Source organism: Genypterus blacodes, unplaced genomic scaffold (assembly GCF_046128005.1).
Source record: "Genypterus blacodes isolate CSIRO-AG114 ecotype Tasmania unplaced genomic scaffold, CSIRO-AGI_Gbla_v1 ptg000010l_1, whole genome shotgun sequence".
Lineage (NCBI taxonomy): Eukaryota > Metazoa > Chordata > Actinopteri > Ophidiiformes > Ophidiidae > Genypterus > Genypterus blacodes.
The window spans coordinates 926575-945396 of record NW_027466824.1 but is presented as its reverse complement, the minus strand read 5'-3'; the positions used below and the strand labels follow the sequence as shown (position 1 = coordinate 945396).

The 18822-nt window shown below is 45.8% G+C and overlaps 2 protein-coding genes across 2 annotated transcripts in view; both read right to left on the bottom strand.

Annotated features, from left to right (window-relative positions):
• Positions 1-317: 317 nt before the first annotated feature.
• On the bottom strand, positions 318-6531 carry ddx43 (DEAD (Asp-Glu-Ala-Asp) box polypeptide 43). Its single transcript, XM_076159106.1, has 16 exons — positions 6093-6531; positions 5727-5782; positions 5455-5579; positions 5003-5151; positions 4767-4848; positions 4285-4444; positions 3354-3472; positions 3132-3242; positions 2827-2968; positions 2578-2678; positions 2399-2486; positions 1993-2120; positions 1663-1772; positions 1422-1560; positions 1178-1265; positions 318-722 (listed from the first exon to the last, which is right to left on the bottom strand). The coding sequence occupies exons 1-16, from the start codon at positions 6529-6531 to the stop codon at positions 567-569; spliced, it is 2193 nt and encodes a 730-aa protein (XP_076015221.1). The 3' UTR covers positions 318-566.
• Positions 6532-6932: 401 nt separating this feature from the next.
• Positions 6933-18822, bottom strand: part of LOC143007246 (potassium voltage-gated channel subfamily KQT member 5-like) — a 62577-nt gene continuing 50687 nt past the window's right edge. The window contains exons 10-15 of the mRNA XM_076158559.1: positions 18537-18778; positions 17961-18069; positions 14836-14967; positions 14185-14304; positions 11609-11735; positions 6933-11310 (exon numbers count right to left, since the gene is read on the bottom strand). Coding sequence (XP_076014674.1) covers positions 10252-11310; positions 11609-11735; positions 14185-14304; positions 14836-14967; positions 17961-18069; positions 18537-18778 — 1789 coding nt within the window. The 3' untranslated portion in view covers positions 6933-10251. The remainder of the gene's footprint in view (positions 11311-11608; positions 11736-14184; positions 14305-14835; positions 14968-17960; positions 18070-18536; positions 18779-18822) is intronic.

The window sequence follows — 18822 nt, the reverse complement described above, 5'->3', positions numbered from 1 at the left end:
TAATGTGATTGGTTCTTGTCAATTCTCACCCAAGTCAATAGAGAAAGATATACTTACACTGCACGCAGTCAGCCTGATAAAGTACAGCGCCCCCCTGTGGACAGAAAGAAGAAACCTTAGTATGACAGACATGATGCTGTGTTTAATCAGCTGAACATATTTACCTTCAGTCACTCCAGCATGGACTCCCATGAGTGGAGCAGTTTGGAAGTGAAGATGCACAGCTGATTGAATAATAAGCCACACATGTTAAAAGCCACCAAGGCAGTGATTAACAACAATGACAAATGAAATCATTTATTATACAGATGCTGTCTGCTGTTGGTGAGTTACAAACAGGGGAAACAACTTTATGAACTATAATACACACTTAAGCAGCTGCTGCATGTTTTCAATCAAATAAACATCCCAAAGAAATGTTAATCAATGCATGTAAGAAACACAATTCACAAATTAACAATTTAAGTAAAACAATTGAAATGCATTCACATCTCTGATCTAGACTGAAGAGTTAATACGCTGCTTTGACTTTAGTGTTATACATCTGGGCAGGCATGACACGTCCATCAGAACATCCAGCTCTGCTCTCCGTCTCTGCCTCCTCTTCCTCTGCCGCCTCGTCCTCCTCCACCTCCTCCTCCTCCTCTTGATTGAAGCGTTTCCTTGTCCCTCTTGTGCTTCTCGTACCTCTCTGCCATCAGCAGCAGCTCCACTGGGACCTCCTGCAGGAAGCACGGACATGACAGCCTTAATCCTGACCCACATCCACTAAACGACCCCAAAACAAACTCTGCTCCCAAACACTTTCTGGAGAGACTTTGGTTTTTCAGGGTGACACACTTGACCACTTTATATTAAACCCCACAAACCACTAAAGCTTTACTACTCAAGCTTTATGTGTGTGTGTGTGTGTGTGTGTGTGTGTGTGTGTGTGTGTGTGTGTGTGTGTGTGTGTGTGTGTGTGTGTGTGTGTGTGTGTGTGTAAAGGGACCAGGTGAACATTTTCATACAGGTGAAAGTCTTTAAACACTACTTCACATCTCAGCAGTGTGACTCTGCTGACCTCCAGACTAAAACATCTACATCAAAGACAGGGATTCTGTTTCCCTGTTGTTCATGTTTATCTTCTGAAAGCAATGCTGGAAAACAAACAAATATAAAAATGGGTTTGCTCAACCTGTCCTGAACGCTCCAAGATGGGAATCAGCTCAGCGGCCATCCTCCAGTCTTCTCTGGTTACCAAGGTAATGGAAGCACCTGAACGTCTACAATGTTATCAGAACAACATGTGATCCTGCTGTGGGACGCTTTGCTTCTAGCTGAGGTACGATGCAAGCTTTGTTCAGGACAACAAATACTGCGGTTGAATGTGGGGTTTGAACTGAAGAGTACACACACACGCATACACACACACGTCTTACCCTGCTCGACCGGTGCGGCCCACGCGGTGCACGTACTCCTCTATGTTTCGTGGGAAGTCATAGTTGTAGACGTGTGTGATGTCATGGACGTCCAGCCCTCGGGATGCCAGGTCTGTGGCCACCAGGATACGAACCCGACCTGGAGGAAGAACAACAGTCCTGCTGTGACAACATACACACACACAGACAGAGAGAGTGTGTGTGTGTGGCAGAAGTGTGGCGATGTCATTTCGTAACATACTCTCTTTGAAGTCCCTGAGGGCGTCTTCACGATCGCACTGCTCGTGGTTTCCATGGAGACTTCGCACTGACAAACCACCCAGGCACATGTCACTGGAGAGGTCATCAGCCCTACACACACACACACACACACACACACACACACACACACACACACACACACACACACACACACACACACACACACACACACACACACACACACACACACACACACACACACACACACACACACACACCTTTTTAAACTACAACTGTTAATTTCCACAACTGAGGCCTTCACCATCATCTGCGGTTTTAAAGGTTAAAGGTCAACTCATTCCACACTCACTTAATCTTCCTGCCCACAAAGATGAGGACCTTCTCCTCTGGCTGCATGCTTCTGATGAAGTCAAACAAGTAGGCCTTCTTCTCTTCTTCATTGACGATCAGCACCGTCTGCTGCACCGTGTTGACGGCCTGAGACACACAGGAACACAGGGAGTGTGCGTGTGTGCGCGTGTGTGTGTGTGTGTGTGTGTGTGTGTGTGTGTGTGTGTGTGTGTGTGTGTGTGTGTGTGTGTGTGTGTGTGTGTGTGTGTGTGTGTGTGTGTGTGTGTGTGTGTGTGTGTATACAGGAGGAGGAGATGAGGAACCTGCTGTCTTTATCTTCTTACACATTCCCATCTTTCCCATCATGGTTTTCAATGATCAGTCAACACATCAAACAGGAAGTCACAACATGGATATCATCTTACCGCCAAGTCCAGGGTGCCCACGTTCACCATCATGGGGCTCTTCAGGTAGGATGTGGACAATCGTCTCACACCAGGGGGCCAGGTGGCACTGAGAGAGACGACACATGGACCAACAATGAGCCCTGAACGCTGCACGGCTCCGACTCCTGAGGGTTTCATCTGCTTCCCTCCGCTCTCACCTGGTCATGACCGTCTGTCTGTCTGGGCGAATGTCCAGAATGATCTTCATAATCTGGGGTTCAAAGCCCATGTCCAGCATCCGGTCGGCCTCATCCAGGACCTTTACCACAGGGTGAGGGGAGCACATGACACAGAGGTCACACACACACACACACACACATCTGAGGTCACACAGGTAGAAGCAAGCAAAGGTAACAAAACCAGCACCGTGTTCTCTAAAGGCTGAACTTGTGTTTAATGTAACTGACCAAGTAGGTGATGGAGCGCAGATTGATGAGGTCATTCATCTGTAGATCGTTCAGTCGGCCTGGCGTGGCGATCACAATGTCAACTCCGCCCTTCACCACGGTGATCTGGCCTCTCCTGTCCCCGCCGCCGTAGATGCAGATACTGAGAGTGAGAGAGTGAGAGAGTGAGAGAGAGAGAGAGAGAGAGAGAGAACAATCAGTCTCTAAACCTCAAGTTAATAATGAGGGATCCGTGGATGGTTTGAGGGCGTAAGCAGTGTGTGTGTGTGTGTGTGTGTGTGTGTGTGTGTGTGTGTGTGTTGGACCTTTTGTAGCCCTTAAAGCTGTACTTGCTGCACTCAGCCTCGATCTGAAGGGCGAGCTCTCTGGTGGGAGTCAGCACCAGCATGCCCGGACCCCCGCGCTCTGATCTGGGTCTGCAGGAGGGAGAGGAGGGAGACAAACAAAAGCCAGATAACACAATGATGAAACACAGGACTTTGAAAAGGTACAGGCCACAGCGTGAATGTAAACGTTCCTGCACTCACATGGGTTGTCCGTCCATGTGGATGAACCCAGGCAGCAGGTAGGCCAGAGTCTTCCCTGTTCCTGTCTGAGCGATGGCGATCAGGTCCTCCCCGCTCAGCAGCACCGGCCACGCCTGACTCTGGAGCAATAAAAACAACAACAACGTTAGATCATTTTATGGAATGTCCAATGTCGAAACCAACCTCACACAGAATGCAGCGGCTGCTTCGTGTGTCAGGAGACAAACTGGTTCTGATGATCACTGAACTGGTTGGCCCAGATTATAATGGAGCAGCATCAGAGCCAGTCATCCACATGGACACACAGGACACACAGTGAAATGTGGGTTTACATTCCAGCTACAGATCGTTCCAATTACACTGTAAGGCAAATTAAGTTCACTCCTCCAGCCAATGAAGACTTCATGCTCACACACACCCTGGACAGTGAGTCAGACTGAACCGGATCCGACTCATCTGACAGGGAAATGTAAGTTAAACCTGAAACTGTAGCCACTCCCCCTCTGCACCACACACACACACACAGGAGGAGCAGCGACTCGTCTCTCTCTGACTGAACTGAGTGAATGGTTAGCGTTTCCTGCTGGGCGCTGTAGCGTCGCCCACACAGTCCTCAGAGTCTGATGGTGGTCTGGGGGCGGGAGGTGATGAGGTCATGAGACACACACACACACACACACACACACACACACACACACACACACACACACACACACACACACACACACACACACACACACACACACACACACACACACACACACACACACACACACACACACACACACACACACACACACACACACACACACACACACACACACACACACACACACACACACACACACACACACACACAGAACCGGACAAATACAAGTCATAACATTAGACCCTGTCCTCTTCTGGCCCGGTGGGAGGTCTGAGCTCGTACCTGGATGGGCGTTGGTTTGACAAAGCCGACCCGGTGGATGTTGTCCATGATTTCTGGATAGAACTGGAAGGCCTCCATGAAGGTCCGGCAGGGTTTGGGAACCGTCCTTCTCTTCCCCACCTCCTTCAGGTCGTCCACAAAGACATCGTTGTTCTCCTGCCTGTGGAGAGATGTGTGCTTATGTGGCTGCTCTACACGTTACATGTGTGTGCTGTTCAGACGCCACTATTCCTCACATGAAGTGAACCTTTCAGGGCTAAATGTGACCCAGTTTCACGGAGTGGACGTCACAGTACAGTGATGTCATGACAGCCTGGCCGATTACAGTCAGGGGGGAAGCAGAGACGATGAAACACAGAAGTTAAGGATCAGGTGTGCGTGGTGATCTATGGTGTGTGTTTAATGGCCTGTGTGTGCTTCACTGGCTGCCCTCACACACATAACTGGGCCAGTGGCGCCATCTACTGGTGTGAAACCTTTACCTCCACTCATTGACTTCCTCCGCTGTGAGCAGGTACACACTCTCCAACTCCACGTAGAAGTTCTTCTTCATGGGTGGGAGATCTGAGGCGGGTGCAGATAGTGGATCAGACACAGCTGTTTTAGAGAAGACACGTGTGTGCGAGTGTGTGTGTGTGTGTGTGTGTGTGTGTCTTCTGACTACAAAACCAATCTGTTAGGCGAAGAAGACTTGAAGACACATGGTTACAGCCCTCACCTTTCCACTTCATCTCCTCATATTTCTGCCTATTCTCCCTGAGCTCGTTCCAGTCTATGGGCACACGAGGTGGAGGAGGCTTCTTTGCAGCCTCTAATGCTGAAGGAGACCAGACTGAGCCGCTTGCTCCTCCCTCAAGTCCTCCACAACTTCCACTCCGACCAAAGCCTGAGGACAGAGATCAGCAAACACAGAGATCATTCATGTAAAAGCCTCACTGCCATGTTTAACGTTTCCTCCATCTGCTCTCTCTCTCAGTCTTATGCTGAAGATGCTGTTGCCATGGTACCAGGCGGTGTGGCAGTAATATGGATGCTTATGGCTGAATATGGAGACTTGAAACAAACCAAAGCTGCTGCTCTCCACCAACAGAAACAATTGACAGACAAGGTTCCAATCTACCAAGAGTGAGACTTTGGTTCTATAAGGAATGTTGGTTTCTGAACTATGACCTCATACCAGCAGTGAATGGAGAGTTCCCATCTGCCACCAGCTTCTCTATCATCTCCTCGGCTCTCTGCTGGGCCTCAGGGGGGCCCCAGATGACCACCTCCGCCTCATAAGCCCCCCTGAAAACCTACAGAACAAAGAGCGGAGGTGAACAAAAGACACAGAACTGAAATTCATTCACAAAAGTTACCAGCCGAGCCCATTTCTAGTTGATGTGCAGTCTAACAAACATCACACTCCTCATCCAGATGATCTTTAGCTTTGTTCACTTCACCTTAATTCTTGCGCCAGTTATCTCTTCAAGCTCCCGGATGTTGGCTCCTCCTCGACCTGTAGCCACATCGTCACACCTGTTACTAGAGCTCAGCGTTACATCACCTGCTCTGTATGTAAAGTTACTTCTGTTGTGATTTGGTGTTTTGTGAATAAAGTTGAATTGAATCACTTTGAAACGTCTCCATTGTTTTCAATCTACATTCTCTTTCAATCTCTACGCGTTCACGCTTTCATGTGGCGGCCATGTTGTTCTTGTTGTTGATGTCAGATAACTTCCCTGATGTGTTTGTGCCCTGAATTAGCTTCACTCTTTTGGAGAACTTTTGATCAATCTGAAGCTGCTGCTGTTGGTTTATTAACTCGCCTATTAGCTTCCCGACTGAAGCGTTTTCCACGGTCACGGTCACTCTCAGCCCAGAGTCCAACCTGTCACCGGAAGCGCTCCAGCGTCGGCGGCCTCCTCCTCCGCCGTCCGAGCTGCGGGGCAGCGGGCGGCCGTCACCTCCGTCCCCGTGGCGTCTCAACGCGAACCCGCCCCCGCTGTTATCAGGTCTTCCTCCCCTCGAAAGGCCGAACCCGCCCCAGTCTTCATCGGCTCTTCCTCCCCTCGAAAACGCGAACCCGCCCCAGCCATCATCGGCTCTTCCCCCTATCCAAGAACCGAACCCGTTGTTGTGTCTTGGGTCGACAGTTCTTCCCTGCCGGTCGTCACAGGGCTGCTTCCATTCTGCCGGAGCTGGTTTGGGACCAGAACCTGGGATCGCAACGCCGTCCTTGTCGTACTCATCCTCCCAGTCGGACATTTTGGATTTGGCCCCACACACCTGTTAGTCAATTACCTGTCACCCTTTTCCATTTCCGCTTTGTGATCTCTTACTTCCGGTTACCATTTTGATTTAGCGTTCTTTGCTTAATAATTTTGTAAACAATATCAATAAAATAACTTCGGACATTAATTTGAGGACATAAAGAAGAGTTCATAATTGATATTTATGGAACTTGGCCATTATTGTAAAATTGTTTGATAAATATTAAAATCAAAAACAGTTTTACACAAACACTTGATATTGCTACAAAATGTATGGAAGTGTGACAGAATAATGTTAAAAACACACACGGACAAAAGCAGTTTAGTTAAATTGTAGTTTATTGATGAATAATAAAATTATTTTTGCATTTCTCATCCAGAGAACATAATGTGCACTTTAATAAATTAATTTTAAAGAAATAATAATGTTACCATTGTCAAGCTTTAAGGCCAGTTGTGTAATAAATTACCGTTCAAGCAGCAGAGAAAATGGTATAATTAGCCATCTAAGCTGCACAAAGTCTGTGGCTAAAGCAACACGACTAAGTGAATATGGGTTTGCAACTCCAAATGAGCAATTTAACTTCAAGAATATGCAGTAGGCCAAAGGCAAACCTGACCTTTGTAACCCTGTGAATAAAAAATAAAATTACGTTTCTATTGCAAGAAAGGCACCATTAAGCAATTTACAGAATGCAAAAATGAGCATGGAATACTTTTGTGAGGGACAGAAGTGATCCAAGTTCCCCATCTGGATAACTCCATAGGCTTCCTTTGTTATGCAAAATGTGTGTTTTGTTGCAGAGTAACTGAAGTTTTGTTTGGCCACTGTGGCAAGACTCAATCAATCACTACATCAATTCTATTCCACTATTAAGCGTTAAACTACCACGTCACATTTTCAGGTTCCTCAAACTCACCACAAACAACTGTGCTTTCATGTTGATAACACGTTTACCATACCAGGATCAATCCTGCAGGGCCTGTAGCCATCTATCAGTCAATACAATTGTCATTGGTTAAAAAGATAATATTTGTTATATTCTACTACAGCATGTTAATCTGCTAAGCATTGCACCCATTCACCATTCCAAACAAATATAACTGAAAAATAATCATGAGTGAAAGTTACCATTGACACGTTAAAACACCTTTAAGACTGTTGTGACTGCAAACCCCTTAAGAATTAAAAACGTGCAAAAAAAACAAAGGTAACACGGTTAATGAAATGAAGGTGACTGACATTGTTTAGGCCTTAAAGTCGTCTCATCATCCACGTCCCATCAAGTGTCAAGACACATTTTCAACTCTCAAATAATCTGACAACAATTTGACTACCAAATAACTGCTCAATCACTCAATCAGATATCAGATTAACGCCTTTAACTGGAATTGAGGGGTTTTAAAGATGATTACCAGTTCAGTTCTGAGGCTTTTAGTGCAGAGGAAGCACATGCACACTCAAAGTCCTAATCATTTATGAAACACTGACATAAATGATAGATACCTTCACACCAGACCAACGCTCCTCTTGTGGTCTAATAAGAAACACTTCATCTAACACTAAACTATGCTCCTTACAAAGAATACTAGTGAGGTTGAAAGTGGTTGAGGTTCAAATGTTGCTGAATGAACCACAGGCAGAGGCAGAATCCAGTGTGGAGCCATCTACTGTATGTCAGCACATCTCCATGCAAGTCAGAGCCGCTTCAATAGACAAGCAGTCAAAGACACAAACTCACATTTGAAATTATCAGCATTTAGTTTTTTTTCTTGTTTGCTTGAGTCAGACTCAGACTCACGCCGGAAATGTCAAACACATATCGAACATCATTAGAAACCTTTACGCTGAGATTTCATGTCAAACTGTGATATTTGCAGCTGGGAGTCGTGTCTCATATTCTATGACGTAAACGTGTCACTTTCTGACACCGTCAACAGCAACAGAGTGACACTGAAGACACGTTAAAGACATCATACATACTGGAGCAACACTAGTGCGCTGTGTCTCATTTCGCGGGACGCGTCCTTGAAGGATTGTTGATGATCTATTCAATTTCATAATTGAGAAACTGAGCGATTAATGGAGGACTGGTGGGCCTTGGTGGAGGTACGCAGCCTTCTAGTCATTTATGCCTGTGGTTCCTTTAGCACCCAGTTACAGTAGTAGACAGGGTTTGTCAATAAATGGCCTCAGAAGGTGTCAGAAAATACAGCAACACAAAGTGGGGTCTCCATGTAAATTGGCAGTTCTGTTTTCAGCAACTAAATTAGTTCAAATTAAATTATAATAATGCTCATTTAGGCAGAGTTTGATCATGCCTGTGTGCTAAAAGGGTTGAAGAATACATTGATTTAACATGCAGAAGGACATCCAGGCATATGAGCACTTCACTCCAAGAACTTCCACAGCATTCACATGCAGCATGTCATGCTTGGCTGAGGAAGCAACAATCACCAAGCCCACTGCGACTCAGCGTTCACACCTTTGCTGTATAACACAAGAGGCCGACTGGCAGATGCAGACGCTCCGATAACACTGCAGCAACTACATGAACACAGGCGTGATGACCGATTGCAGAGTGGACAACCAGCTTCCTGTTGCTGACAGCTAAAACTAACAACCATTGGTAACATTTACATTTCTGTGGTTGCAGAAGGTTTGGATTATGAGATGCTTGTGGTCTGAACACATGCTAAGGGTCTGATCCTTCACTTTCACATCAGGCCTCAACTTTCTTCTTTAACAAATCATTTGTTCTTCAAAGAGTCCATGCAGTGATATGTATGAGAAAGAAACTAAAGAAGACATTTCTCATTGCCAAGGACAGACATTGAACAAAGATAACGGCTCTCCTCCTCTTCCACCTCCAGGAGAAGAACGAAGTCTCTGAATACAAGCACTTGTATGAAAAACAAAAAGTCTTTACCGTCAGTCTCAGCACGGTTTGTCCCGTTGGCTGTGGTTGTGTGTATTTGTGTGTGTATGATTGAATGGTTACGTGTGTGTGTGTGTGTGTGTGTGTTTGTGTACCTGTGTGTACCATGTAAATAAACCAGTGCTTGTAGTTTGCAGTTGCTTCTCTTCTGTGCAACTCAATTCCAATTTTGTTAGTGGTTTAGTATTACTTAGTATTACTTTTCTTTTATTTCAACTACAACTACAATCATCATCATCATACTGGCTATAAGGGAATCCTATTTTTCAATAATAACATTTAATCATTGACTCATTTAGTTGCTTAACTTGGCACAAGACTGATGACATGCCCTTTATTTCCCTTTCCTATTTTTTACTTTCAATACTTGCCTGCTTTCTACTATAATATTATGATATAACATGAACTCCTCTGTTTGGCCTTAGCTCCATTATCATTAGCAATCACTTTCAGGCTCACGTGATTTGTATTTCTGCCCTCATTCTTTTATAATGGAACAGCTATTCCCATTTAAGCTCATCTTTTCATTTGAAGCCTGCTGGATTTAAGCTTCAATTTCCCTAATAAACATGCCTTTTATGTTTCATTTTCTACTTCTACTTGTGTGTCCTTTATGCTTTTTGTCTCACATCATTATAGCCAGTTTTATGCAGATTTCTTATGTCACTTACATCTGCTTCCTCTGAGGGAGACGGCCTTTAAAATAGATTAGAAGGGGGTTTCTCTGGCAACCATGTGTATACTGTATCCGGGCTTGTGTATGTGAGTGTTTGTTGTTATGTCAGCTGTATGTGTGTGGACTGACGGCTTGCTGATCTCTCTTCTACAGTCTGTAAAAGGTCTGAGGTGCTGCCTTCAGGTCCCTGGGACAGGAAGTTGAAATGTTCTGCTGGTTCTATCTTGCACTCACTAATGAAGAGTTCTGTTTCGTCCCAGTTGCTAAGGTTACCGTGGGTGTTGTGCCGCTCACTAGCATTGTTACTGCTGCTCGTGTTGAGTGTGGAGGACAGAGCTTGGGCACGGCTGGTCAAAGGCTGGCTGAGGTTTTGCGCAGAGAAGGATTTCCCAAGACCGCCTCCCCAGTCTGAAGGGCTCTCCTCCAGGCTGGATGACAACAGCAGCAGCGGGTTGACTTCCAGACTCATGTGTCTCCTCCAGACCCCTTCGCCCTTTGAGCCGCTCTTCTCTCGAACCTGCACCCCTCCCTGGGAAGAGGCGGCATCATTGTCCCCCTCCTGGTCAGCATCCACACTAGATGCCAAAACAACAGATGGGCCCAAACTCATCTCCTCCACCTCCACACTGTCCTCTGTGTTGTCTGAGACAGTGTCGCCGGGGCAGCGAAGATGGGAAGGATGCACCATGGGGGGCAGCTGGAGGGTGAAACCTCCCGTTGAAGGAGGAGGGGGCAGATCAGGGAAGTGTGCTCGTTTGGAGGTACCATTGGGGGTGACAAGCGTTGGGTAGGGGCTGTCGGGGGGCAGCAGGGGTGAGGGTGAGAGCGAGGCTGTGGACGGGGGGTACGAGGGTGGTGCTGAGTCTGGGGGGAGGTCATCATCTGCAGGAGCCAGAATAAGCCGCAGGCCCCTGGGGTTGGACCGGGACACGCCGTCACCGCTGTCTCCTCCACTCCTGACCAGATCTCCTCCCTGAGGGGAGCAAGAGGAGAGATCTCGCCCGATGATGGGGCTCTGGTAGTCTGAGTTGTGATGGTGGTGGTGGTTGTCCAGTTCGAACAGCGGCAGGGAGGAGAGGGTGAGCGCAGAGGGGCCTTTCTGTAGGACCTGCCGGTAAACCTCCAACAAAGAGTCCAGCTTTGACTCAATGGAGGTTACCTGTGAAAGAGACAAGGAGAAGCTCAGAGGGATATGAAGCCACTTGTGTCCACTAACATTGACAGAGTTGAAGAGTTCCAACACAAAGCGAGCTGTGAAGCTGTGAAGCTGTGAAGCTGTGAAGCTGTAAAAGCCAAGAGCCTCAGCAGCTGGGAAAGTTGTTTGATTCATTTCTATTAATTACAGATGACATAACAGTTGTGTTCTTGAGTAAAGATTCATTCTCGGCAGAGCTCAGTCACACACACACACACACACACACACACACACACACACACACGCACACACCTGAACTCACCTGTCTCTCCACCTTACACACACGTCCCAGCATGCTCATGCCTTCCATGGAGTCTCCATCTGGATGAAGTTTGTCTCTCATCTTCTTATCAACGGGGATCTGGCCTTTGCCCAGGATCTGATCCACCCTAATACACACACACACACACACATTTATAAACTTAAGGAGAGTAACTTTGTACAGTGCTTTACCAAGAACCAAATATCATCTCCCAAGTCAGGCAACAGACCTAAATCAACACAGTCATCAGATTAGAGTTAGTGAAACACAACACAAACAAAGTCTATCAGGGCTGTAAGATGAAACCTTGTATGTCCAAATCTTAGTAATCTTAGTAATACACTTTCTTGATGGGTTATCCGTACATTTTAGGGTTCCAAATGGTGATAAAAGGCCTTTAATAGGAAAAGGTAACATTAATTGTTGTGATTTGTTGTGGGCGCAGTGAACAGACTATAACTGTGTTAACTCCGCCCACTGTCTACTTCATAGATTCCACTTCCAGGGTTTCTGCTCACAGCACTGATTTGCTTTCACATGTATTCCACACTTTCCAATTCAGAATGAAAAGTTGGGAGGAGTGAGAAACTTAAAGGTCGGAAAAAAACAACGTCTGCATCCAACCGTCACCAAAACACCCAAATATGATTGACAGGTGTCCATCAAAGCACTCAAAGTCTAACAGTTCCAACACTGCAATCATAATGAATTAGTGAAGTGAATCATTGTTCTGCTGCGCTTCCCCAACATGCAAAGATCCAAATGAGACACCACAGACATTCATCTGTCTCCTTCACCACAAACTTGGACTAGAATACATGTCCTGCACACCAGTTAGATCAATACACACACACACACACACAGCTTCCCCTGTAAGGTGACAAGAAGACACACACACCTATGGATCCATTGCTGACGTGTATGTGTAAGTGGAATTAAAGATAAGAGGTAATACAGTTTCTTTAAATAGCATGTAGAGTACCAAGAGGGCGGAGCTCTAACCACCACTGAAGGAAACGCCTTCAAGTCCTTTAAGGGGAATTGAATGATGTTTTGGACAAATCCTCAAACATAAAAACTCTTTAAGTAGTTTGTACAACTGTAAAAACTTCTGATCTAAAAAAGGGGGGCGCGAAAGACAAAGTTTGGGAGCCACTGGTTGAAGGTGAACTCCACCCTTCTTGGTACTGTGATGCAGGTGTGTGTGTGACATGTGAGGCCCAGAGGAGCACTTTGGGGGTCTAAGGGTCACCTCAGGGACAGGGAACACAGCTAGTGGGGTTCTAGTGAAAGGGAAAGTGACAGTAACCCAGGGCCAGAGAGCTTCTTCCTCTGGGCGCCGCTACAATAACACTGCAGAACAGGAGAGGACAGGTTCCTGGGGCGGCTGCTCAGGCCGGCACCAGAGCCCGACGCACCGGCCAGCCTGGAGGCAGGAGAGAGACACGGTCAGATACGGCTCACACACACACACACACACACACACACACACACACACACACACACACACACACACTGCACAGCGTTCATTTAGCATTCGGTGCAAACACATCAAACATCGGTGCAGCACATAAACTGTCATACTCGATGGAAACTTTACTGCACCCCATTGTTTCCAGCATTTCTTGACTTAACCTTAACGATTGGACACTTTTTCATTTATAGTTTATTCATAATATAAGCTTGATCCTGGCTTATTAATGAAACCATTAGAATGCATGCAGCAGTAATAATATGAGCTGATGAGAGCTTGTGTTGTTTCTACGGTTTCCTAAGTTAGCAGAACAAAATGCTCTCCCAAGAGGTCCAAGCTGAGGAAATAATAAATAAGTCACAATAATAATAATTTGATTATTTAGAGGATTTATGAATTTATGTGTCAACTCATCAAATATGAGCAAGAACTACAATGATGCCTTCAAGGACTGCACTTCATAACTGGGAAAGTTTGGTACCAGCGGCCAAACAGTCACAGCTTTTGTTTACCTTCTGCCCACACAAACACAAGTTGTGTATTAGAAGCTTTTCAATATTTATAACTGGAACATTTACTCGAGTAAAATCAGACATTGGAGCTTGTTGATGACCTCTGGAGAGAGATTAAAACATGTGAGGATGGATTTGAGTCAAGTCAGACCTGGGCCAAAGAGTTTCTGCATGATATATGATAGTCGTTGTTGTTATCTTGCAATAGTTCAGTTTAGTTTCATTTATTAGCACAACTTTAAAAATCATTGTTGTGCAGTTAGAGATGTGAGGTCTTCTTCTTTGACATCATTAAAATGACAGTTAACAAGTCCACATTACTTTTCAACCAATTATCATTTTGAGGGTGATTATTATTATCTATTATTATTATTATCCCTAAAGATTTACTCATCTAGTCATCTTTTATGTGAAAGCACAGATTGATTTCCTGAATCGTGCGCAGCAGGACGCAGGCAACACATGAGTGCAGGCAGTTTGACCCAGGTCTGACATCATCATCATCATCATCATCATCATCATCATCATCATCATCATGAGGGCAGGTTTGGTTGTGTTAGTGGGGGAGCAGGAGGCGGGGCTGGCCTGACCCCGGCACAGAGGGTTTCCTCCGGGCTTGGCTGTAATATAAATGCAGGGAGGGAGAGGAAAAGGTCTTGACTCGGCTGCTGAAGGGCCTCGGAGGGGGCGGGCCCACTACAGTGTCCAGTCTGGGAGAGAGAGGACACACACACATACATAGGTACACACAAACACACACACAGCGGATCAAAGAGACAGACTGGCAGTGAGAGCAAAGTTCAACTAGAAGCCACTCAGAGTTCATACCTCCTTCAGTTACCACTCTGTCTGTCAGTGAGGTTTCACAGGTTACACACACACACACACACACTTACTGACAAAATGTAATGCATGTATTGTTATCACAGCCCCTCCATCAGGTCGATTAATGTCCCTTATTTCCAAAAGTAGTGAGGTCACATGTCCACCAAGTTACAGAACGACTGATTCACATGAGATACAGCACGCTCTGAAGAATAAGCCACGCCCACTCAACGTTGGCAACAATTTAGAGCCAGTGACCACTGAACCACAATAATAAATAGCATTTCTGACAGATTTCACTCAAATAGTTTGACTTTAAAACAGGAACACACCAGCACAGATCAGTACTGTTAAGATTAAGTCAAAGTCTAAATCAGAAGAGTGTGTGTGTGTGTGTGTGTCCAGTGTGTCCTGACCTGGTCTGAAGGCTCTTGATGCGACACAGCATGTCCAGGTGGCCTGCAGAGTACTGCTCTATGACGTCCTTCACATCGTACGGACGCAGCGTCTCCTTAAACTTCTTCTTTGCGACATGAAACTTCATGATCCTGCACACACACGCACACACACACAGAGGACAAGACAATTACTTCCTTTGAGGGTTGGATGAGTTGATAATTGCATGTTTGTAGCATTTGTTTCTCGTGTTTTGCTGAGTAAAGTCCCAGTATCCTTCACTGCTCCTCTTTGGCAGATGCACCTGTAATTACAACACTGATCCACTGGATGGCAGCACCGCCTCGTGAAAGCATCAGGAGGCTCCAGGTCTCACTTGTTGGTCTTGTCTTCAGAGTTTAATAAAGAAAACACTCAGAGACCTTCGGCATCTAATGAGAGACCAAAGTTCCCATGCATGTGCTCGTGTCCAACCAATAACAATCAGACTGAAACACTGAAACTGGAGTGGAGTCCTCCTCCGCTGGGTGAATAATATTGGTAGATGTAAGAGGATCTGTGCTGGTGGGTCATTCAGGGTCCCCGATGGCTCCTGCTCCTCCTGCTTCGCTCCAGTTGCCTGTTTTTCTCAGCATCTGGATGGAAACGCTGGTGACAGATGAGACGCTGTAATAACAGCACTGACATGGGAGGGGGGCGTCGAACCCTCAACCCGACACCCTGGGAAAGCCCTGGGCTCCGGCTGCCCAGGGAGGAGACCTGCTGGGTGTGTGTGTGTGTGTGTGTGTGTGTGTGTGTGTGTGTGTGTGTGTGTGTGCGTGTGTGTGTGTGTGTGTGTGGTGGATGAAGGACTCCAACCCTTTACATGATTAAAAGCAGCAATTTCACAGTGGAAGAATACTACACATACACATACTTTTGCTTCATAGAATGAAATAGAATAGATCTGATCGTATCACATCTATAGGGCACATTATTAAGACACACACACACACACACACACACACACAGCATACACTCCTGACAAAAAGGTGCACATTTAGTTTGAATGAATTTTAAATGAAGGAAATGAAAGGATGAAGAGCACTTTGAGCTTTTAGAGATATTTGTGATATTTCCTCAACAAAAAGATCAAAACACAGCAAACATTTAAGTATTTGGGCAAATTTTGATCCTAGTCCTGATGGTGACCAGCTGAGTTTAAAGAAGAGAGAACCTTAATCTTGATAATGGATGATTCGTGTTTATTTATCAAGTTAAATCGCCAAACTTTGTTGCTTTCTATTAATGCAAATAACGTCTGATGGACATTTCTGACATTTTGAAACGATCATTTAATTGAAACCTTTTGAGGCAATAACATGCAGAGTGCAGATTATTGATCCCTGTGCAGACGCTGGTGTGATGAAGAGTGATGAAGAGAGAGAGTGATTTAACATTCAGTGTGTTTGCTGACAAACTCACAGCTCAGTGACGGATGTGAACATGTATGGAGACGGACTCAGACGTATTTATAGAGAACATATTGCAGCACATATGGTCAAGAAATGTGAGAAAATGATCCACGCATTAATTCCATACATACATGAACGTGTTTAGCAGCATATGTGCAGCAAATATGCTTCAACTTGTGGTTGCATAAATTCTACATCTGATCTGGAACTGAAAGGAAACCAGAGTTGACAGAAATACATTTTTACAAAGAGCAGAAATGTGAAGTGCTGTGATTTAAGGAGGGAATAAGAAGAGGAAATATTCAGATTATCACAAAATTGATTGTTCTATTAACATTTGTCATTTTGATTCCAGATGTTGAGGCTAATTTGTATCGTTTTCTATGATCGGGTAGAAAATCAGGAACTTCATAGGATCAATATTTATTTGCTTATTTACTTTTCTAAACAATAGAAGATTATTGTGAGTCACTTTGCAGCGTCTGATTCTTATTTCACTGTAAAATTAGACCTGCTTGGTGCAGAAAAGGCTGATTTAGATCCTTTTTTACTTGATTTATAACAAAAATTGCTGTTTTTATTAACAAAAATCATGTGAAGGGTAAGAAGGAGTATAGAGTGAGAGAGAATCCGGCCATGCCAGAAGAATAAACATTCACTCGCAGGGTGCCGGTGCCAGTGTAACAGAGCAGGGTCTGCACAGACACACACACACACACACACACACCCCATACAGGGCTGCTGGAAAACCCTGAAGGCGAACCCTCAAACTCAGCAGCGGGTGTTGGAGACAAAGAGAGAAAGATGGTGAAAAACAAGAAGAAATGGATTTTGAAGGAGGAAAACATCAGCACTGACACCAGAGGGACACCTGCTGTGTGTGAATGTAAAGTAACACACACACACATGCTGGCTGGCTGCTGTGACGTTATGTTACAGATCTGGTTCACTTTCAGGAGGCCGTCCTCACTGTGGGGAGGCAGGAGGAACATGATCCATCTGAACACCTGATCAATACTGAAGCTTATCGGCTCAAATCCTGCACGCCAGACCACCTTCAGATCAATAGGTAAAGACAAATAGACTGATCAACCAATCGAGAAAAGAGGAGCACCAATGACAAACTCTTTCAACCAGATCTCAATTGGCCCACAGTGTTTATGATCACAGCCAATCAGCCATGGATCCGGAGCTCCAGCTCATTGATCACATCGTCTCAGGATCAATGGGTATGGATGAGAGGAAACAGACCATGGATTCCGCAGTGGCAACAGACAGGAAATTGATTCCCATTGATTCCCATGGATTTCCCATGGACAATGAGCCATTAGACCTTCAATGTAGTTCACAGCAAACATCTTCAATGGGTATCAACAACAAACAACAACAAACTGTTTTAAAGATCTCATCCTACAGACTTCTATGTTCTTATTTTCACTGATCTGTTTTGAAGGTGCCAAAAACACATTGAACCACTCGTGCTGCTCTGTGCACACTGAGTGAAAACATGCACTGTCCCTTTAAGGACACCTCCGGAAAAGCTGCCACTGTTCTGATTGGCCAGATGCACCGTGTCGACCAATCAGGAACAAGCTTCAGTTTTCACACTCGCTTGCAAGCCTCCTCCTTTGTGTGTGTGTGTGTGTGTGTGTTACATGTTGATGTTGTGTGAGATGTAAACATGAGCCCACCTGACAGCCCTGATGACGGCCTTGAGGGCGGCTGACAGATCCTCCACTGTCACGTCACAGTGGCAGCCTCTCTCGTCGAACGAGTCCTCCGTGGTCAAACCAGCGTCCACTGTGGAGACAAAGACACACAACATCCATAAGAACCGACTCACCACAGGCAGGAAACACATTCTGCACCGGAACACTTCAGGCCCATTCTATTCTGGATATTAGGAGGGGAGAATTCATGCTCTGTTTGGATGAGATCTTGAGGAACGGGCCAGCGTGTGTGTGTGCCAGCTCAGCTATGTGAGCTCAGTGAAGAGGGCACATATATGCTTCATACTGCCAAGATCAACCAGAGAGACACACGCTAAGGGAAGAAGCAGAGGAGGCAGAGGAGAAACAGAGGAATCTAAAGGAGGAATGAATAGATGGATGTGTGGATGGATGGATGGATGGATGGATGGATGGATGGATGGATGTGTGGATGGATGGATGGATGGATGGATGGATGAATGGATGGATGGATGGATGGATGGATGGATGGATGGACGGATGGATGGATGGATGGATGTATTCACACACTCTGCTCACCGTCAGGCACAGCCGTCCTCGTCTGGCTCTTTAACCTCAGCGACGGCCTGAACCTGGTTCGATCGTTGAAGCTCCAACTCTTCTGCACTTTGGCCGGACTCCCAGCCATCAGCTCAGCCCCGCCCACCACCTCGTTGCCAGGGGAACAACGTTGGCGGTCGCTGACGGACGTCTGCCGGCTCTTCATGCTCTGGCCACGAGGACTCGCCATCCGAACTCGCTCCTTAAAACTCAACTTCTGACTGTGGAGAGAGAGAGAGAGAGAGAGAGAGAGAGAGAGAGAGAG

Coding starts and splice junctions, on each gene's coding strand:
- ddx43 (XM_076159106.1), bottom strand. CDS start 6,531: ATGTCCGACTGGGAGGATGAGTACGACAAGGACGGCGTTGCGATCCCA. Junction 3,473..4,284: donor TCAAACCAACGCCCATCCAG/GTACGAGCTCAG, acceptor TTATTGCTCCAG/AGTCAGGCGTGGCCGGTGCT. Junction 2,487..2,577: donor AGACAGACGGTCATGACCAG/GTGAGAGCGGAG, acceptor CGTCTCTCTCAG/TGCCACCTGGCCCCCTGGTG.